The 19580-nt window shown below is 34.6% G+C and overlaps 3 protein-coding genes across 3 annotated transcripts; 2 read left to right on the top strand and 1 right to left on the bottom strand.

Annotated features, from left to right (window-relative positions):
* Positions 1-16: 16 nt before the first annotated feature.
* On the bottom strand, positions 17-3791 carry LOC127902090 (uncharacterized). Its single transcript, XM_052440554.1, has 2 exons — positions 3514-3791; positions 17-2752 (listed from the first exon to the last, which is right to left on the bottom strand). The coding sequence occupies exon 2, from the start codon at positions 2745-2747 to the stop codon at positions 126-128; it is 2622 nt and encodes an 873-aa protein (XP_052296514.1). The 5' UTR covers positions 2748-2752; positions 3514-3791; the 3' UTR covers positions 17-125.
* A 3123-nt stretch (positions 3792-6914) lies between these two features.
* LOC127902092 (uncharacterized) lies at positions 6915-8922 on the top strand. The gene is made up of 6 exons (XM_052440564.1): positions 6915-7077; positions 7190-7319; positions 7420-7589; positions 7689-7983; positions 8386-8552; positions 8625-8922. Exons 1-6 carry the CDS (start codon positions 7050-7052, stop codon positions 8771-8773), a joined length of 939 nt encoding a protein of 312 aa, XP_052296524.1. The 5' UTR covers positions 6915-7049; the 3' UTR covers positions 8774-8922.
* Positions 8923-11862: 2940 nt separating this feature from the next.
* LOC127902327 (MATH domain and coiled-coil domain-containing protein At3g58340-like) lies at positions 11863-13224 on the top strand. The gene is made up of 4 exons (XM_052441192.1): positions 11863-11962; positions 12060-12354; positions 12803-12969; positions 13070-13224. Exons 1-4 carry the CDS (start codon positions 11863-11865, stop codon positions 13222-13224), a joined length of 717 nt encoding a protein of 238 aa, XP_052297152.1.
* Positions 13225-19580: the final 6356 nt, after the last annotated feature.

Here is a 19580-nt window from a genome sequence, read left to right as displayed (position 1 = left end):
GTAATTATTGATCAACTTTAGTACTCATTATGCAAATGAACATAACATAATATACCTCATTACATATAATTGTAATATAAATTATAATAAGAGTTCATAATTCATAATTAGTTACAACGACACAGTCAGTTTGGATTTGACACAATGGGATTTTTACATCTCTTGCGGTTATGACCTGGTTGGTTGCATCGACCACATCTCACAGTTCTTCGGTTAACATCCTCACCGATAGAAGGAATTCTTAACTCTGGACGACGACCAGGTGGTGGTGCTTCGATCGGTGGGTTAACTCTGATTTCCTGGATTTCTTCTGGAATGTCCCAATCTGTCATGTCCCCAACCGGTTCTACTGGTTCTGCATATGCCATGACCAATGAATCTTTAGAGTAATAATCAGAGCAAAGACTTATGTAATCCACACGGACGATCAGACAAGCAGCAATTGCATGCGCACAAACAAGCTGATCGAGTTGGAATACTCTACAGGAGCAAGTTCTTTCATGAATGTCAACTATCCCTTCCTTCATACCACCACCCAAAACATGAAATCGATGCTGAGACACTAGCCGAACGGTCATTCTTTCGGCCAAAATTCTCCTTTCGCCGACTATCTCATCTGCCCACGTCGTTAGACGAGTGCTCATCGATTCAGCGACAATTTTCCTATCATAAAACCATTGCTGTAATGTTTTTCTAAAGTGATCAACAAGATGAGTAATAGGAAATTTTCGCGGTTCCCTCATTAAAGAATTCACGCTTTCTGCAATGTTGGTGGTAAGTATGCTGTATCTCCTACCTTTAAATTCGGACCTTGCCCAATTACACGTGCCCACATTATTCTCTAAGTAATCAGCCGCGGCCGAGTGGAGCATCCACAACCCTTCAAGTTGTCTTTTAAATTCTTCGTGTCCATATGCCTTTGCTGCATTAATAAAAGCTGGCTCGAATTGATCCCAAATAGCTTTGGACATCCTGAATTTAGACTTAATGTTGCCTTTGACATGGTAAAAACAAACTCCATGACTAGCAGTGTGAAATGCTTTTAAAACGGCTCGCTTGATGGCAGTGCATCGATCAGAGATAAATACTAACTCTGGCCTATCGCCAATCACTCCGTGTAACTTCGTCATAAACCATTCCCAAGCATCATTGTTTTCTGAATCCATGACCCCAATAGCTAACGGATACAGTTGATTATTACCATCCAAACATGTTGCTACAAACATGCTTCCACGATATAGCCCCTTCAAATGAGTGCCATCTACAGCAATCACAGGCCTTATGTACTGTGTGAAGCCCTTAATGGAAGATCCAAGCGCAACAAAGTAGTATAAGAAATTATCATCTCCATCCCGCTGGAGGTGTGTCACTGTGCCCTCATTCGCTTTGGTCAAAACGTGAGAGTATTTGGGAAGTAAGTTGTATGACTCTGCAGGGTTCCCTCGTACTATTTCAAGACCGACTTCTTTAGCCCGATATGCTTGCTGATATGTTAACTGGACCCCGTATTCTTGCTGCATGTCTGTTCTAATGTCATTCGGCGTGTATATCCGTTTATCCTGAATAAATTTATCCGCAATAAGATGGCCAACAACCCGACTCCTAACTTGGCGGAGGCCACTAGGCAAAACCTCATTAGAGCACGTATGAACATTGTCAACTCTTCTCACTACCCAAGGAACATTATGCTCATCCGAACCTCTTGTTGCGCGAAGACGCCAATTACATGATTCCGAAGAACAATGAGCCTCAAAGCGTGTCGTTGTGGACCGTGCAATCTTGAAATCAAATTTTTCCCGCAAGGCCACTTTGCGCAATTCCAATATTAACTCATTCTTCTCAACGAACAACTTTCCCACACCAATGTCGGCAGAATTACAGCTTCTAACTAAGTCTGGAGCAACCAAGTTTGAAGGCAAAACTGGAGCAAGACTCACCAGAGGATCAACTGTTGTCCTCCTCCTCGAACGGGCCATCGGAGGAATAGGTCGATTCTCTCTATTGTTAACAGGAATATCATACTGATGCTCATCCTCATTATTGATAGGAATATCGGAATGACCAGTGTCCCTATCATCAACTTCAGTATTGGAGTTCATGCCTTGCACATTATCAGCTTCTGTGTTGTTGGTGTTATAACCAGGATCATCATAACTGCGGAACTCATTATTTTGAAATGGAGAGTAATGTTGCCCTAACAATGTCCCTAATGGTAACACATTATCTTCAACATCCGCTATCGTAATGCCATTATCATCAATAGTGTCATTGTTTTCGTTGACTGGTGAGTAATGTTGTTGGAACGACATTTGTTGTGGTAACACCTCTTCCTCAATATCAGGGACAGACTCGTTTGCTCTAAACGAACTTTCACTTTCCACAAGTGGCTCAGGATTTTCGGCCGGAACTCGAGGATGTGTGGTGACAAATATAGGGATGCATCCATAATTGACCACATCAGAGGCCATGTGCAGCACAACATTAACCATTTCATCATTAAATATATCCATAGGTAGTGAACATGCACGATACATTGTGTTACTAGATCTCAAAGTTGTCTTCATCGACAAACTATATTCAATAGGATTTATCTGTAAAACTTCATACACCCTTGCCATAAATTGCTCAAACGTACAATCTTTCCGAACTAAAAATGCTGTATTCTTCGCATTCACGTACTCCGTACGGCCATCTGCTAATGTCTCCCACCAACCGTCATAACATAATTGAAGTACAACGGAATCCATTAAACCTAAAAAAAAAGGAGAGAGCAAACGAGATAAGATTTCACGCTACAAAACCTAGTAAAAATGAATATGCAGTACATTTATGTGGATGATATGAAGTATACAATTTTTGATTTACTTCGTCTCATCGTAAGCTTCGAAATGATATATTATACGCCTAAAACGGACACATGTAGCCGAAGTTATTACTTTCGGAAAATAACTTAAATTTAGTGAGACAGGCAGTGGGACAGGTGCCTGTCTCACATAAAACCAGCAAATTTATGTGAGACAGGCGCCTGTCCCACTTGCCTGTCTCACATAAAACCAGTGGTAACAAGTGAGACAGGCGCCTGTCCCACTTGCCTGTCTCACATAAAACCAGTGGTAACAAGTGAGACAGGCGCCTGTCTCACTTGCCTGTCTCACATAAAACCAGTGGTAACAAGTGAGACAGGCGCCTGTCTCACACGCCTATCCCACTTGCCTGTCGCACATATTTTGGTGAGACAGGCAAGTGAGACAGGTGCCTGTCTCACATAAAACCAGTAGATTTATGTGAGACAGGTGCCTGTCTCACTTGTTCTGGGCTTCTGTTTCACTCGATTTTTCAGGGGTTTCAATGATTGATTTTCATTTCTCAACTCAAACTAACTACTTTAACAAGTCACATTGTTTTGTTAATGAAAAATAACAACATTTGCAATAAAAACTCACATCAATTTCGAACTCAAATGATAAAATCAATAGATTAAAAGTTTAGGTTATGGTAAGAGTATAAACTAACCTTAAGAAGCTTTCCAATTGATAATTATATCTTCAATTATGTAATACTTGTTTGATGAAATTTGCTAATTTATTGAGAGTAATGGAGTTTGTTGAGTGATGAAATTTGTTAAGTTGAAAAGGAAAAAATGGTGGAAGTGCTGGAATTAATAAGGGAAAGTGGCATGCCTTTGTAAATTTGATGAAAATGATGAGGGTAATGTAGTCCAAAAATAGGGTGTTTGGCTAGTTATGATAGAAAAAAGTTTGAAGGGTTAAAGTTGAAAAATGACTAATTTTTTTGGCTATTTTTGTAAATTTCCCCTAACTTTTTAGTGTGATTTTGGTTTTCTATTTCTCTGCATCTCTTTAAGGAGAAATTCATTATATCCCCTAAGCTGTAATGCTCTCTTCTAAGATTTTGATTTTAAAAAAATAAGAAAAAAGAAAAAAAAATGTAGTTGAAACGAAGAAAATTAGGATGCAAGAGAACTAATAATTTCACTTAGTAAGCAAATTAAAACAAAGTAGAATAGAATCTTGTTGAATTAATATTGGATAAATTGATAACTCCAATTAAATAATAGTTTTTGTCATTGTAACTTAGAGTCAATATGGTAAATTAATAATTCGATAAATTTTATTAGATAATATATTTAAAAAAATTATTTTTCTATAGGACCCAATTAATACATGTATTAATAATTAATTAATTTAAAGCTAAATATATATGACATGTCTATGATTTTTTTTTTGTTGTACTGACATAATGCTTTATGCATTTAATTGATCATTATTACTTTTTATACAAGAGAAGTTATTGTTGTATTATATGTGTTGTGGTAAGAGAAATAAGAGAGAGAGAGAGAGATCTATTGCCTCCAAAAAATCTCTTTTGATGAATCACCATGTAATCGTGATCTAGTCATGCAATCTAACCAAAGAATTATCAAGTGATTGATTTATTCAATCAAAGATCAAATCAAAATCTTATCATACAACGTGATAAAATCACTAAATTCTCTAATTATACTACCTCAAGATCACTAAATTCTCTTTACTCAAAAAAAAAAGATCACTAAATTTTTGAATTATACTAGCTCAAAATCACTAAATTCTCTAATTATGCTACCACCATATTTCATAAAAAAAAATTCAATTATCAACGTGATATTATATCTATAAAGATAAATAATATTCATTAATTTATGGCTATAGCCAAAGTGCCAAACTGCCAATCATTTTGTTAATAATCCAGGGAAGCAAGAAAATAAGGCTTTTTGCGGTTGATTAAAGTCCCCGCAAACAAACCATATTTACTGGTAGTGGCGTGGATAATGCTAATTAATTACTAAATTAATTATACTAGCAATACTACCTTAGGATATTTTGTTAAATTCTCTAGTAATACTACCTTAGGATCACTAAATTTTCTAATTATACTAGCTCAGAATCACTAAATTCTCTAATTATGCTAACACTATATTTCATAAAAGTTCCTGTTATCAATGTGATATTATTTCTATAAAGACAAATCAATATTTATTAATTTATAGATATAGCCAAAGTACCAACCATTTTGCTAATAATCCAGGGAAGCAATTGATCCACTACAAGCCATATTTACTAGTAGTGGCGTTGATAATGCTAATTAATTACTAGTACTATTTCTACAATGAGCTATTTTGAATTGCCGAACTCTAATTTCTCAAGTTACGTCAGTCAAATTTCCTCGCGAAATCATCATATCTCACAAAAAACCTCTGTTCTTGGACCGAGGCAATGGCGTTTCCTGCGTATAGTAGGAGCTTTAGTTTTTTATTTGAAAGAAATAATGAAGAAAAAACATGTCCTTATCAGTACCACCAACTCAATTTGCAAATTAAAAAAAACGAAAAAAAAATTAATCGAAAACAGAGCAAGCCAATATGAATTCTTTTCATCTCAGCCTGCTCAAAAACAGAGCAAGATAAAGCTTAAATAATAATGTGAAAGCTCAAAAACAGAGCAAGATGAATCTTTTCAATAATGTGAAAGTAAATAAAACAATAAGGTGAAGAGTTATGAATTTTCCTAATGCTTGCGTAAACAATCACGACCGAGGAAAACTTTCCAGAAATAAGAACAGAAATTTTAATGCAACCTACAATGAGATGATAGAACGAGTTGTCATTCACATATTGCTTATTCATCAATCTTTTCACCTTTGGTTAAAGTCGGGAGGTAACACTCAATTTATGCAGGAACCAACAAACAAAAGATGCATTTTTTGGTAGTATGAAGACAATTGAACCAGCGAGCGTGATGCGCCCCCCACCCCCCCAAAAAAAAAAAGAAGAAGAGAATTGGTGACCCAGGTCATATGACTTTAGTATGCGCGGTAGTATCATTTTTTATAAATTTCTGAGACTTTGTTTTGGGGTTGTGGTTATAAGCTTTCGGGTCCCACGTCACATGATTTTCGGCCAAGCAGAATTTAGTTTCCCTTTTGTCAGTCAATTTGTTTCAGAAATTTTGATGGTGATCAAATCAAAATTGATGCTTCTATTCATGTATCAGTGCAATAAGTGAGCTAGTGATAATCGTGGCTCTGTTTTGGACTTGAATACCTTCGAAGAGCTAGCTAGCGGTCTTGTAGTTGTTTAACATTATATGCGAGGGAGGAAGGTTATGTTCTTTTGTGGTATCACTGCTCCATTAACACTTTACCCATGTTTGAGTATCATATTGGCATTTTTACGTTGATTAACTAATTAACATAAATATATCATCTAAGCTGCTATGCACAACGCTATGGTTGGATCTAATTAGGATTCAATAATATCGTATTTTTCAATATTAACTTGGGGATATTCTGTTCGATCTAGACTTACTTTGGCTTTGAGTCAGCTTCTTGTTATTTCTAATCAATCGGTGTTAATTAAAAATTACTTAAATGTATAGCCATTGCAAGATACACTTCACTACCACCGGCTCATTACATTTGATAATCGAAAATATTTTATAATATTTGATAGTAAATTGCAATGATAGTACCAAATCGGGCCTAAATTTTGGAAGCTAATTTTATAATATTTGATAATAGAAAATAGAACAACTAAAATATTGCTTCAGCTCGTTGAAATACAAATTTTTTGAGTGGAGGGTACATATTCTTGTTCATTTGTATTGTAGTTGTTTTCTTGCCCCTTACCATCCATTCTTGCAATCAAGCAAAGAAATCAAAATTCCTTGACCAAACCAAACAAATTAAAGAATCAATATCCCTTCTCCCCATTGCATTCCTCTTTCCATTCCATTCTTGCGACTATCAGTTTCCAAAACTTGGCGAATATCAATAGTTATTCTGACTCTTTCTGAAAATTTAATGTTGAATTGTATAAACCCTCAGCCTTGGTGCTTTATATATACCATGGTCCCTTCTAGATATTTTAAAGAACAAATACTACTCTTGAGAGAAAACTCTAACCCTTGAAAAAATCTTATTATAATCGAATCGTTCTTCAATATTAGTTTTAGTACCTGAAGAAATGCAGTAGTTTGGAGGAATTCGTTGCAATGGAAAATGACTTCGCAGACCAAGTTGGTATGTTCTCTGACTCTTTCCCCAGCTCCCCTTCTCTATGTATGTTTATATATGTGCATTGAACATTTCTAGCCTGTTATTTTACGATCAGTGTTAAAATTACTCTTGACAGCAATTTCAAGATCCATTTCAAATGTACCACCGGCACATTTCTTACTCAAAATAGAGACATTTTCATCTCTTGTGGAGAATAATGTGGAAAATTGTGAATCTTTGGAATTTGATGCTGGAGGCTACAAGTGGTGTGGCCCAAAACCTAATTGTACACTATATTCAGATTACCTTATTACTAAATTATATATCATAATCTAATATGTTATTTTGAATTCATGATGGTTTCAGGAAACTTGTTGTCTACCCAAATGGAAATAAAAAAAAAAACGTGAAAGATCACATCTCACTCTACTTGGCTATGGTAGACACAAGTTCACTTGGCCTTGGTTGGGAAGTCTATGTGATTTTCCGCCTATTTGTGCTTGATCAGAACAAAGACGAGTTCTTGATTCTTCAAGGTTGATTATCACACTAAAAAATGTCTATGATTGTTTTGTTTTTAATTATTTAAGTGAAACCTAATCGATGATTTGGGCCGAGTCACCTTCATGTGATAGATGCCATGGGAAAAGAAAGGCGTTTTCATGTACTGAAGCTTGAATGGGGTTTTGATCAATTCATTCCGCTTGAAGAATTTAACGATGCTTCGAATGGATATCTTGTGGGAGATACGTGTGTTTTTGGGGCAGAAGTATTGGTTAAAGAAAGGAACAAATGCAAAGGAGAGTGCCTTTTCCTAGCGAAATTGACATCTGCTTCCAATTATAAGCATGTTTGGAAGATCGAGAACTTTTCAAAGTTAGAGGCAAAGCTTTACGAATCAGAAGTATTCGTTGCTGGAAACCAAAAGTGGTATGTATACTTTATGAAATGGTGTTCAAGTACGGACGTTCGGAGTTTATAGAAATCGGAATTAAAATATGATCAAAGTTGTACATTTAACAGCAGTTTACAACTCTAATATATCATAGACTAAGTCTAGACCTAAGCATGACTAATATTTAGGGTTCATTTGTACATGTGCAATATATTTCTGATGCAAAAGAAATTCTTTTTGAGTTTTGGATAATACAACTTGTTAAAAAGATGAATCATGTTAAAACCACTTCTTCGAATGCATAATGTAAAATGAATTGTTTAACAAATTTATTTGTTTCTCTATTCATGTATATAATTAATGTAAATGCCACATCTGAAAGTTAATGTTTAATTGAATCCAGAGACTTAAACTTTACCCTTGTTGATTTTTCTCAGGAAGATAAAACTCTATCCCAAAGGACAGGGAGTAGGTAGGGGCAGTCATATTTCAGTGTACTTGGCATTGGCTGACTTGTCAACTATAACTCGTGATTCTAAAATATACGTGCATTTTACCTTGCGAATCCGGGATCAAGTGTTGTCAAAGCATAATGAAAAAAAAGGTAAATTATTAGAAACCCAAACTTTAACAGGTAAATACAAATAACTTCAGGTTTCTGTTGTTGTTCTTGCAGCTAGTACATGGCTCAGTACTTCAAGCGAAGATTGGGGTTGGTCAACATTTGTTGAACTCAGTTACTTTAACAAGGCAGAAAATGGTTTTCTTATGAATGATGTGTGCATTGTGGAAGCAGAGGTGCTAAGAATTTCCAAAGCCCTGTAATATCTAACTAATAAGCGTTGTAACTCTTGCAAGAAAATTGGGATGCCAATTTTTTTATTTTATTTCTTATAATAAGAGTTAATCTCATTGTACCCATACCTTTTGGCAAAGAAATCCAGTTACTGACACTTGATAATATTGGTTATTAAGTCTTCACATGGAGATGCCTTCTTATGGGTTTAGCATGTGATATCTAATCCACTGTTGCTTCTGTCCTCTTTATATTTTGCTTTATAGTCGCAATAAGTAAACTTGACTATGGCTTTGGTATTACAGGCTTGTTATCATATAAATTTGAAATAAAATCAATTTAATTTTCAAATAACATCAAAAAATATTTATCAATTACTAAAATACTACTCAACCACAATACTAAATCGGGATTAAATTTTGGAAGCTAATTATATAATATTTTATAATAGAAAACAGAACAACTAAAATATTGCTTCAACTCGTTGAAATATACGTTTTCTAGTGGAGGATATTTTTGTTCATTTGTATTATGAATAATGATATTGCCACAAACTCTTGTAAATATTTATTTTGTACAAACTGATGTGGCATTAATTTATTGGTTGAATTAAATATCTCTTAACCCACATGATTTATTTTTATTATTTTATATCGTCATTCAATCAATGAATTAATGACACATCAGTTTACACAAAATAAGTTTGTAAAAAAGTTTATGGTTGTATCATCACTCTTGTACTATAGTTGTTTTCTTTCCCTGACCATTCCATTCTTATAACCAAACGAAAGAATCAATATTCCTTGACCAAACCAAACAAATTAAAAAAATCAATATTCCTTTCCCTATTCTATTCCCCTTTCCTTACCTTTAGCTTTCCTTTCCATTCTTGCAACCATCAGTTTCCAAAATTCGGTGTATATCAGTAGTCATTCTAGCTCTTTCTAAAAATTTATTCTTGAATTGTATAAACCCTTAACCTTGATATGATTTATATATACCATGGTCACTTTTAGATATTTTAAACGAAAAATATTGCTCTTGAGAGAACTCTAACCCTTGGAAAATCTTATTATAATCAATCTTTCTTCAATACTAGTTTTGGCACTTGAAGAATTATAGTAATTTGGATGAATTTGTTGCAATGGAAAAACAAGTTGGTATGTTCTTTGAAATGGTGCTCCGGTCCGAACGTCCTTACCAAGTTTGGATTTAAACTATGAAAATGCAAAAAGTAATTAGCAGGTGCATGAATTAATGCAATAGTAGTTTAACCACTATAAGCTTATTTATAGCTATATACAAATAACTTTAAGGCTTCCTATTATTGTTGTTTCATGCAGCAAGAACATGGTTCAGGTCCTCAATTGAAGATTCGGATTGGCCAAGATTTTCTGAACTCAGTTACGTAGACGAGGCAGGCAATGGGTTTTCTTGTGAATGATGTGTGCATTGTGTGTGCCTGGGATTTCCAAAGCAATCTGGTAATATAACGAATGAGCATATTTACTTGCAAGAAAATTGGGATGCCAGTTTTTATTTGTAATTTCGTATAATAAGAATTAATTTCATTGTACCTACAGATAGTTTTCGTGAAAGAAATTCAGTTGCTGACACTCTCACTGTGGTTTGGTTTTCAAGCCCCTACATGGCGATTAGATCGGTTCAGTTTGTGATGTCTAGTTCAATGTTGATATAATTGTCTCTGCATTTTGCTTTATCTCTCTTTAATATATCTTTTGAAAAAACAAGGGGGGCAAAAAATTTTCACACCCTTTAAGACATGCATTATGAGTCGTGCATCACAAAGTACTTTAAGAATTAAAAAGTGTGTTGCTAAATGCACGACTGGTTGATATGCTTTATTGGTTATAAATACCCATCAATCAAATACGTCAAAAAATTGAGAGATGAAATAGCGAGCACGTGAAGAAATTTTGTTAATTATGCTCTCATTGACTTACTTATTAGAATTTTTTAATCCTTTTAACTTCATTCTATTTATATTATCTGTATACATAATCTGAATACTTCCCAATTTGATCTACAACAAATTGGGAGTTTATGAAATTGCGATGCATTCCGATTACGTACAACCTTTTTATAGGAGCATTACTGAACACATTCAAGCTATACTCCCACTAAAGAATGGGAAAAAACTGAAAAGAGATTAATGAGGTGTATTTAAAAGATCTCTTTCACTAAAGAGTGGCCATCATTAACAAACAGAAAACCCAACAGTTGAGACGAGGCCAGGAGAAAACTGAAAAAAGACGTAGAATTTTCTTCTTTTTATTATTATTGTTTTTTAAAAATTTTAAATATGCTAAAAAAAAACACTACGAAATACATTCATTCAATATAACAACACAACTTTAAGTACCTAAAAGACCTATTTTTGTCCCTCTCTCTCTCCCTCTCTCAATGTTTTGTTAGTTTTCTCTTTTTTTTAAAAAAAAAAGTTACACATTTTTTTTAATTTAATATTTTGTTCGTTATAATACATAAATAAATCACTTAATTATAGTTAGATAATCATGGAATAATTAACAAATTATTTAATCATAATTCGTATATATTCGATAATGTTTTGAGCAATTTAAAAATTAATTAAATAAAATCAAATATAGATCGAAAATTAATAGGGTTATTTTTACATACCTCCCCTGAGGTTTCACCTAATTTCAGTTTAATAGAAAGTATCTCCGTATTTTTACTCCCCTCCCCTGCAATTAGTATAAAGTCATGTATAGCATCAGTACACAAGGCTAAAATCGTAAAAGCTCATTTAAAATTAAAAAAAAAAAACTTAAAAAGTTCACTCTACTAGTATGGGCAACCGCGAAAATGAGAGTAGCATCACTTCATTTATCCGGTCCAAATCATTAACCAAAAAATAATGGCTTCACAAAAGTGCAAAAGATTAAGATTAACATTTGGAAGCCACAAATGGCATGGCCTAAAACTTAGTACACTAATATTAAGATTACCTTATTACTTAATTATATATCATAATCTAATATGTTATTTAATTCATTATGGTTTCAGGAAACTTGTTTTGTACCCAAATGGAAATAAAAAAAAAAAGGTGAAAGATCACATCTCACTCTACTTGGCAATGGCAGACTCAAGTTCTTTTGGTTTCGGTTGGGAAGTCTTTGTGATTTTTCGCCTGTTTGTGCATGATCAGAACGAAGACACGTACTTGATTCCTCAAGGTTGATTATTAAACTCAAGAATATTTGTGATCATTTTGTTCTTAATTATTTAACTGAGAGCTAATCAATGATTTGACGTTACTTCATCATGTGGTAGATGCAATGGGAAATGAAAGACGTTTTCATGGGTTGAAGCTTGAATGGGGTTTTGATCAATTCATCCCGCTTAAAGAATTTAACGATGCGTCAAATGGATATCTTGTGGGAGATACATGTGTTTTTGGAGCAGAAGTCTTTGTTAAAGAAAGGAACATAGTCAAAGGAGAGTGCCTTTCCATGAAGAAATTCACATCTGCTTCCCCTTATAAGTATGTTTGGAAGATCAAGAACTTTTCAAACTTGGAGGCAAAGCGTTACGAATCAGAAGTATTCGTTGCTGGAGATCAAAAGTGGTACGTATACTTTCTGAATTGCTGTTCAAGTACAGACGTTCGAGAGTTTTAAAAATTCGGATTTGAACTATGACAAGTTGTACTTTTAACAACGATTTACAACTCTAATGTATCATAGACTAAATGTAGACATTTGTACCTGAGCATGACTAATACTTAGGGTTCATTTGTACATGCGCGATATATTTCTGATGCCGATGCAAAAGAAATTCTTTTGAGTAGTTTTGAATAATACAACTTGTTAAAATAATGCATCATGTTAAAACCACTTCTTCAAATGTGTAATGTAAAATGATTTGCCAAAATTTTTTTATTTATCTATTCATATATATAATCTAAACATCACATCTGAAAGTTAATGTTTTGATAATTTGTTAAATGGAACCTCTTAGTAAATATGTACAATTGAATGCCGAGACTTAAACTTTACCGTTCTTGATTTTTTCAGGAAGATAGAACTCTGTCCCAAGGGATACGGAGTAGCTAGTGGCAGTCATATTTCAATGTACTTGAAATTGGCTGACTTGTCAACTATAACTCGTGGTTTTAAAATATACGTGCATTTCACACTGCGAATCCGGAATCAAGTGCAATCAATACATAATGATTATAAAAGTAAGTTATTATTAACCCAAAGTTTTCAGGTATTGAAGTCCATCAATAAGGGTTGTAGCTAAGTACATATAACTTCAGGTTTCTATTGTTGTTCTTGCAGCTAGTGTATGGTTCAGGACCTCAATCGATAATTGGGGTTGGCACAAGTTTATTGAACTCAGTTACTTGAACAAGGCAGGCAATGGTTTTCTTGTGAATGATGTCTGCATTGTCGAAGCCGAGGTATCAGTGCTTGGAATTTCCGAAGCCCTGTAATATATACTATAATGAGCATTGTTACCCTTGCAAGAAACTTGGGATGCTAATTTTTTAATTTTATTTCTTATAATAAGAGTTAATCTCATTGTACCCATATATTCTGGTAAAGAAATTCTTATGCTGACATTCAATAATTGGTGGTTAATTGTTTGTTAAGTCTCCACATGGAGATTACGTGGGGGATGCATTCTTATAGGTTTAGCTTGTGATATCTAATTCATTGTTGTTTTTTCCCTCTATATTTTGCCTTATAGTCGTGATAGGTACGGTATTATAGATTTTTCATCATACAATTGTAAAATAAAATCAATTTAACATTCAAACCATATCAACAAGTGTTTACCAGGCTTAGGCTTGCTGGCTTACAATGTCAAACCATGCCTAAATTTGAAATTAATTATATAATATTTGATAATAAAGAATAGAACAATTAAAATATTGCTTCAACTCGTTGAAATATATGTATATATTTTTTTAGTGGAGGGTATTTTTGTTCATTTGTATTGTAGTTGTTTTCTTTCCCCTTACCATTCCATTCTTGCAATCAAGCAAAGAAATCAATATTCCTTGACCAAACCAAACAAAATAAAGAACTAATATTCCTTTCCCCATTCCATTACCTTGTCCTTTGCCCTTTCCATTCCATTCTTGCAACCATCAGTTTCCGAAACTTTGTGAATATCAATAGTTATTCTAACTCTAAAAATTTAATGTTTAATAGTACAGACCCTCAACCTTGATGCTTTGTATATACCATGGTCTCTTTTAGATATCTTAAAGAAGAAATATTACTCTTCAGAGAATACTCTAACCCTTGAAAAATCTTATTGTAATCAATCTTCTTCAGTACTAGTTTTAGTACCTGAGGAATTTTAGTAATTAGGAGGAATTTGTAGCAATGGAAAACGACTTTGTAGGCCAAGTTGGCATGTTCTCTGACTCTTTCCCCATCTCCTCTTCTCTATGTATGTTTATATATATATGTGCATTGAACATTTTTTGCCTGTTGTTTTCTGATCAGTGTTAAAATTACTCTTGACAGCAATTTCAAGATCCATTTCACATGTTCTTTGAAATGGTGCTCCGGTCCAAACGTCCTTACCAAGTTTGGATTTAAACTATGATCAGAAAGACGTCCAAACCTAAGGATAATTATATTTAATTAGGATTCAAAAGTATACACGTGTGATATAGTTGATGCAAAAGAAATTCTATCATATGAAAATGATTTTTTTGGTTAATATCCTTACTCATATCATCTAATTAAATGCCTCATCCTGGAAATTAGCCGTTAGTTGATTTTTTCTGGAGGATACAGCTCCATCCCAAGGAAATCAAAAGTGGAACCAGCGGTCATTTTTCTTTGCTCTTGGCATTGGTTGATTCCTCAACTATAACTCATGGTTTTAAAAGATACGTGCATTTTACGCTGCGAATCTGGGATCAAGTGCAGGGAAAGCATGAAAATGCAAAAAGTAATTAAAATAATGTATCTTTCATTGCTGTTGTGAGATATGTCTATCCATCCACCTCTTGATTAAAATAATGTATCTTTCACACTAATACTTTAGCAAGTGAGTTATGAAGGCAGCTACATGATATCTGACGTATGTTTTTATCACACCCTTTAAGACATGTTTATGAGTTCTGCATCACAAAGTACTTTAAGAATGTTGAAATGTTAAAAACAGAGCAGACAAATTTGTTTGGCTCTCGAGAAAATGAAAGAAAATGAATATTCCAGATCTTTATTTCTTTGCTTACTATTTTCTTAGTTACAAATCTCGGCTATCATGATTATATATATATACATGCTTCTAATCACAGAGCTGAACTTAAAACAATACTAACAGAATACAGAGACTACATAACAGACTTTGCTGAGCTGTCATTCTAACTCCTAACTGCTAAGCTGACTGGATATCAGATCACACGTGCCAAGTGTGTACATTCTTTGGATGATTGATGGGCTTCCTTAACAGCCCCCCTCAAACTCAAGGGACATGGATGCACCTTGAGTTTGGCTCTAAAGTAATTGAAGTGAGTAAATGTGAGAGGCTTTGTCAAGATGTCTGCAATCTGCTCTTCACTTGGAATATAGCAGATTTGTAGCTCTCTTGCCAGCACCTTATCTCTAACAAAATGCATGTCTAACTCAATGTGCTTTATCTTGAGTGATAGACAGGATTTTTAGCTAACTCTGTTGCACTTACATTGTCACACCAAATTGTTGGTAACAATGTGCACTCAATCTTAAGCTCATTAAGTAGTGACTGTATCCAGGTAATTTCTGCACTTGCAGAGGCAAGTGCTCTATACTCACTCTCTGCACTTGACCTTGTGACTACAGTTTGCTTCTTTGATGACCAAGACACCAGGTTGTTTCCAAAATAAATGCAGTAGGCTCCTATCGATTTTCTATCATCAACATCACATGCCCAATCTGCATCAGTGTATCCTATAATTTTCATTTCCCCTCCAGCTGAAAATTTTAATCCATAATCTTATGTTGCTTTCAAATATCTAAGGACTCTTTTGCAAGCTAATATATGTTGAAGAGTTGGTGCTGCTACATATTGGCTTAGTTTATGAACTGAAAAAGAAATTTCTGGTCTAGTTAAAACCAGATACTGCAGGCCTCCAACTAAGCTTCTGTAGATTGTTGCATCTTCAATATACTGTCCTAGATGCCCTTTAACTTCCTTCTGAAGTTTGTAACCTGTAACCATTGGCGTGTCACAGCTCTTGCAATCCAACATGTCAGCTCTATTTAGTAGATCTTTAATGTATTTCTTCTGTGACAAATACATACTATCCTGAGCATAAACAACTTCTATTCCAAGGAAGTATGATAATGTTCCCAGATCTTTTAAAGCAAACATTTTACTAAACTCAGAGATGAACCTTTCCAATTCCTTACTATTTGCACCAGTGATCAAAATATCATCAACATATATCAGAATCAGTATTATTGACCCATGTATCTCCTTAAAGAAAAGAGATGTATCAGCCTTAGAGTTCTGAAAATTCCAGATTGTGATTAAGGAGTTCTTCAGCTTGTCATACCAGGCCCTGGGAGCCTGTTTCAGACAATACAAAGCTTTCTTCAATTTGCACACATGACCAGGTTTTTGCATATCAACAAATCCCTCTGGTTGACACATGTATACATCCCCATTCAACTCTCCATTTAGAAAAGCATTATTCACATCAACTTGTCTAACTACCCACTTGTTCATCATAGCTAGGCTCAACACAATCCTCATAGTACATGGTTTTACAACAGGACTAAAAGTCTCAAAATAGTCAACTCCTTCAGTTTGCTGAAAACCTTTGGCAACTAGCCTAGCTTTGTACTTAGCTATGCTACCATCAGTGTTCTGCTTAATCCTAAACACCCATTTATTGCCAACAATTTTGTGTTCAGCTGAATATGGAACTAATGACCAAGTGTTATTCCTGATCAGTGCTTCATACTCATCTCTCATGGCTTGGTACCAGTTCTGATCACAAAGAGCTTCTTGAATTATATCAGGTTCCTTATTGGCTAAAGTTGCAGTGTATAGCTTGGGTTTGAAGATTCCAGATTTTAATCTAGTAGTAATTCTATGAGAAGGTTGTGGGGCAAGAATTTTGTTTGTGACATGTGCTGCATTTTGTTGGATGTCTATTTGGTTTTCAGGTTGTGTTTGAAGTGGTTCTGGATTTCGTGAAGACTCTGGATTTTGTGAAGGTAAAGAAAATGATGATGATTCTGATAGAGTGTGGTTACCTTGTTCTTGTTGACATGGAATGTCTGTATGTACAAGCATAGAAGGTGTTTGTTGATGTCCTGCTGAGCTTACTGAGTAAGCATCTTCAAAGCTGCTGTGAGGTAAGAAAAGGGTGGATAACTGATAGACTTGCTGTGGAGAAAAATTAGACACTGATACTGGTGTTTCAGAGTTTTTGTTTTGTTGAGACAAATTGAAAGCCTTATCAGTGGAGTAAGGAAACACTATTTCATCAAATATCACATGTCTCAGTATGTGAACTTTACCAGAACTAGTGAGACACTTATAGCCTTTATGAGAAGGACTATAGCCAATAAAAATGCACTTGCTGGTATGGAAATCAAACTTGTGTTTATTGAAATCTCTCAAATATGGATAGCATAGACACCCAAAGCATTTTAAGAAGTTATAGTCTGGTTTATGAGCAAATAACTTTTCATAGGGAGAGATTAGATTCAGTAAAGGTGTTGGAAGTCTGTTTATATGATATACAGCTGTATGGACAGCATCCCACCAAAATTTGAAAGGGAGATTTGCCTGAGCTAAAAGAGTTAATTCCATCTCAACTATATGCATATGTTTCCTCTCAACCAAACCATTTTGATGATGAGTGTATGGACATGAATGCCTAAAGAGAATCTCATTTTGGTTAAGAAATTCATTAAACACTCTATATTCTCCCCCCCAGTCAGATTGCAACATCTTGACCTGAGTATTAAACTGATTTTCAACTTGGATTTTAAAAAGCTTGAAAACCTCAAAGGCTTCTGATTTGAGTTTAAATGGGTAAATCCAAGTATATCTGCTGTAATCATCAATGAAACGGATATAATACCTATAACCATTCCTAGACACAGTAGGTGATGGCCCCCATAGATCAGTATGAATTAGTTCTAACACCTGTTTGGTTTTTGTTTCAGTGGTTGGAAAGTGCTGTTTGTGGACTTTACCTAGCTGACAAGCTTCACACAAAACATGTACAGAAGATAGAACAAATTTTTGAGAGACTTTAAGCTTAGAACAAGAGTTAAGCAAATGCATCAAAATGACAGAACTTGGATGTCCAAATTGTCTATGTAATATTGTCATATCATCAGGTTTCTAGTTATAATTATTTTGAACAGCATGATAACAAGCTTTATTAAGAGCTGTACAATTGTGAGAAGTTGAAGGAACATTCAAAAAGGACAACATAGACACTGGTTTATTCAATTGAAAGTGAGACATATGGGATGCAGGTGAGGAGTTTTTGGTTTTCAACAGCAGCTTGTATAGACCTTTCTCAACAAAACCCTGCAGAAGCACTTGTCCCTTCATGTCCTTTACAAAACAAACATTACAACAAAATTCAACAGATAAAGGGTTGTCAGATGTTAATCTAGAAATGCTCAACAAATTTTTGGTAATTGATGGAACAAGTAACATGTCTTTAAGTGCTATAGCAGTGTGTGTAGGCTTTAGATTTGAGTGTGATGAAGCTCTATATGACAAAAAAGAATTTCCAATATGAGAGATGTGCAAACCTTGACCATTTCCAATAATAAGCTGATCCATACCTTTATATTCCTCCCTGAGATGCAGATTATCCATGTTATTAGTCAGATGATGAGTAGCTCCATTATCCAAGTACCAGCCATCATCAGCAGGTCCTTCACAATTGGCTACAAATGCTGCTGCAGGAATATAAGAACCACTTCCAGAGTAACTGTTAGCAGTAGAGGAAGAATAAGCATTTGGTGACATGTAATTGAGATTATCATAGTCTTCATATCCTTGATAAGGAGTAAAGCCCTCAAAATTACTGAAATAAGTTGCTCTTGGTCCTTTACCCTTTCCAAAACCCCTTGGTGTAGGCATGTAATCTTCAACAAACCTATGCCAACAAACATCAGCAGTGTGACCAGTCTTAAAACATATCTGACATGTTATCTCTTCTGAATTTCCAAAACTTCCTTGCATTCCATTTGAGCCAGTGAATCCACCTCTAGCAACTTGTGATGGATTTCTAGGTACTTGAAAGGAATTAAAAGTATTAGTTTGTCCAGGAGAGTATCCTCTACCATATCCTCCTCTGAAACCTCCAGAATGAAACCTCTGAGGGTGAACATTACCTCTTCCCATAATATGATTCCTACCACCAAAGTTTCCAAAACCACCACCAGTATATCCTCCTCTTCTAAAACTACCTCTGGATTGAGCATAATACATCTTGGGATAGTATGCATAATTTGCATTAAACATACCTTTATCTTCCTGTTCTTGCTCTAGTCTAGTTTCATGTGTAAGTAACAATGCATAAGCATCATCATACTCTATTTTAGATCCAGTTATGAAAGTGGCAATATCACGAAAACTAGATCCTAGTCCATTCAATATGGTTAACATAAGATCCTTTTCTGTTATAGGACTTCCAGCACTAGCAAGCTTGTCAGCTATAGATTTCATTTTTATGCAATAATCTTCAACATTTAAAGACTCCTTTTTGAGATTATTCAATTCATATCTAAGCTGGAGAACCATAGCTTCAGACTGAACACCAAATTTCTTTTCTAGAGTTTTCCAAACATCAAATGAACTTGC

The sequence above is a fragment of the Citrus sinensis genome, chromosome 5 (genome assembly GCF_022201045.2).
Source record: "Citrus sinensis cultivar Valencia sweet orange chromosome 5, DVS_A1.0, whole genome shotgun sequence".
In the NCBI taxonomy this organism is placed as follows: Eukaryota; Viridiplantae; Streptophyta; class Magnoliopsida; order Sapindales; family Rutaceae; genus Citrus; species Citrus sinensis.
This window is presented reverse-complemented; position numbering and strand designations above follow the sequence as displayed.

Bases quoted from the DNA above. Each gene is read 5' to 3' on its own strand.
- LOC127902090 (XM_052440554.1), bottom strand. From the start codon at position 2,747: ATGGATTCCGTTGTACTTCAATTATGTTATGACGGTTGGTGGGAGACA.
- LOC127902327 (XM_052441192.1), top strand. From the start codon at position 11,863: ATGGCAGACTCAAGTTCTTTTGGTTTCGGTTGGGAAGTCTTTGTGATT. The intron at 11,963-12,059 runs GTTGATTATTAA...ATCATGTGGTAG, and splicing joins CACGTACTTGATTCCTCAAG to ATGCAATGGGAAATGAAAGA. The intron at 12,970-13,069 runs GTAAGTTATTAT...TTGTTCTTGCAG, and splicing joins AATACATAATGATTATAAAA to CTAGTGTATGGTTCAGGACC.
- LOC127902092 (XM_052440564.1), top strand. From the start codon at position 7,050: ATGGAAAATGACTTCGCAGACCAAGTTG. The intron at 7,078-7,189 runs GTATGTTCTCTG...TACTCTTGACAG, and splicing joins TGACTTCGCAGACCAAGTTG to CAATTTCAAGATCCATTTCA. The intron at 7,984-8,385 runs GTATGTATACTT...GATTTTTCTCAG, and splicing joins GTTGCTGGAAACCAAAAGTG to GAAGATAAAACTCTATCCCA.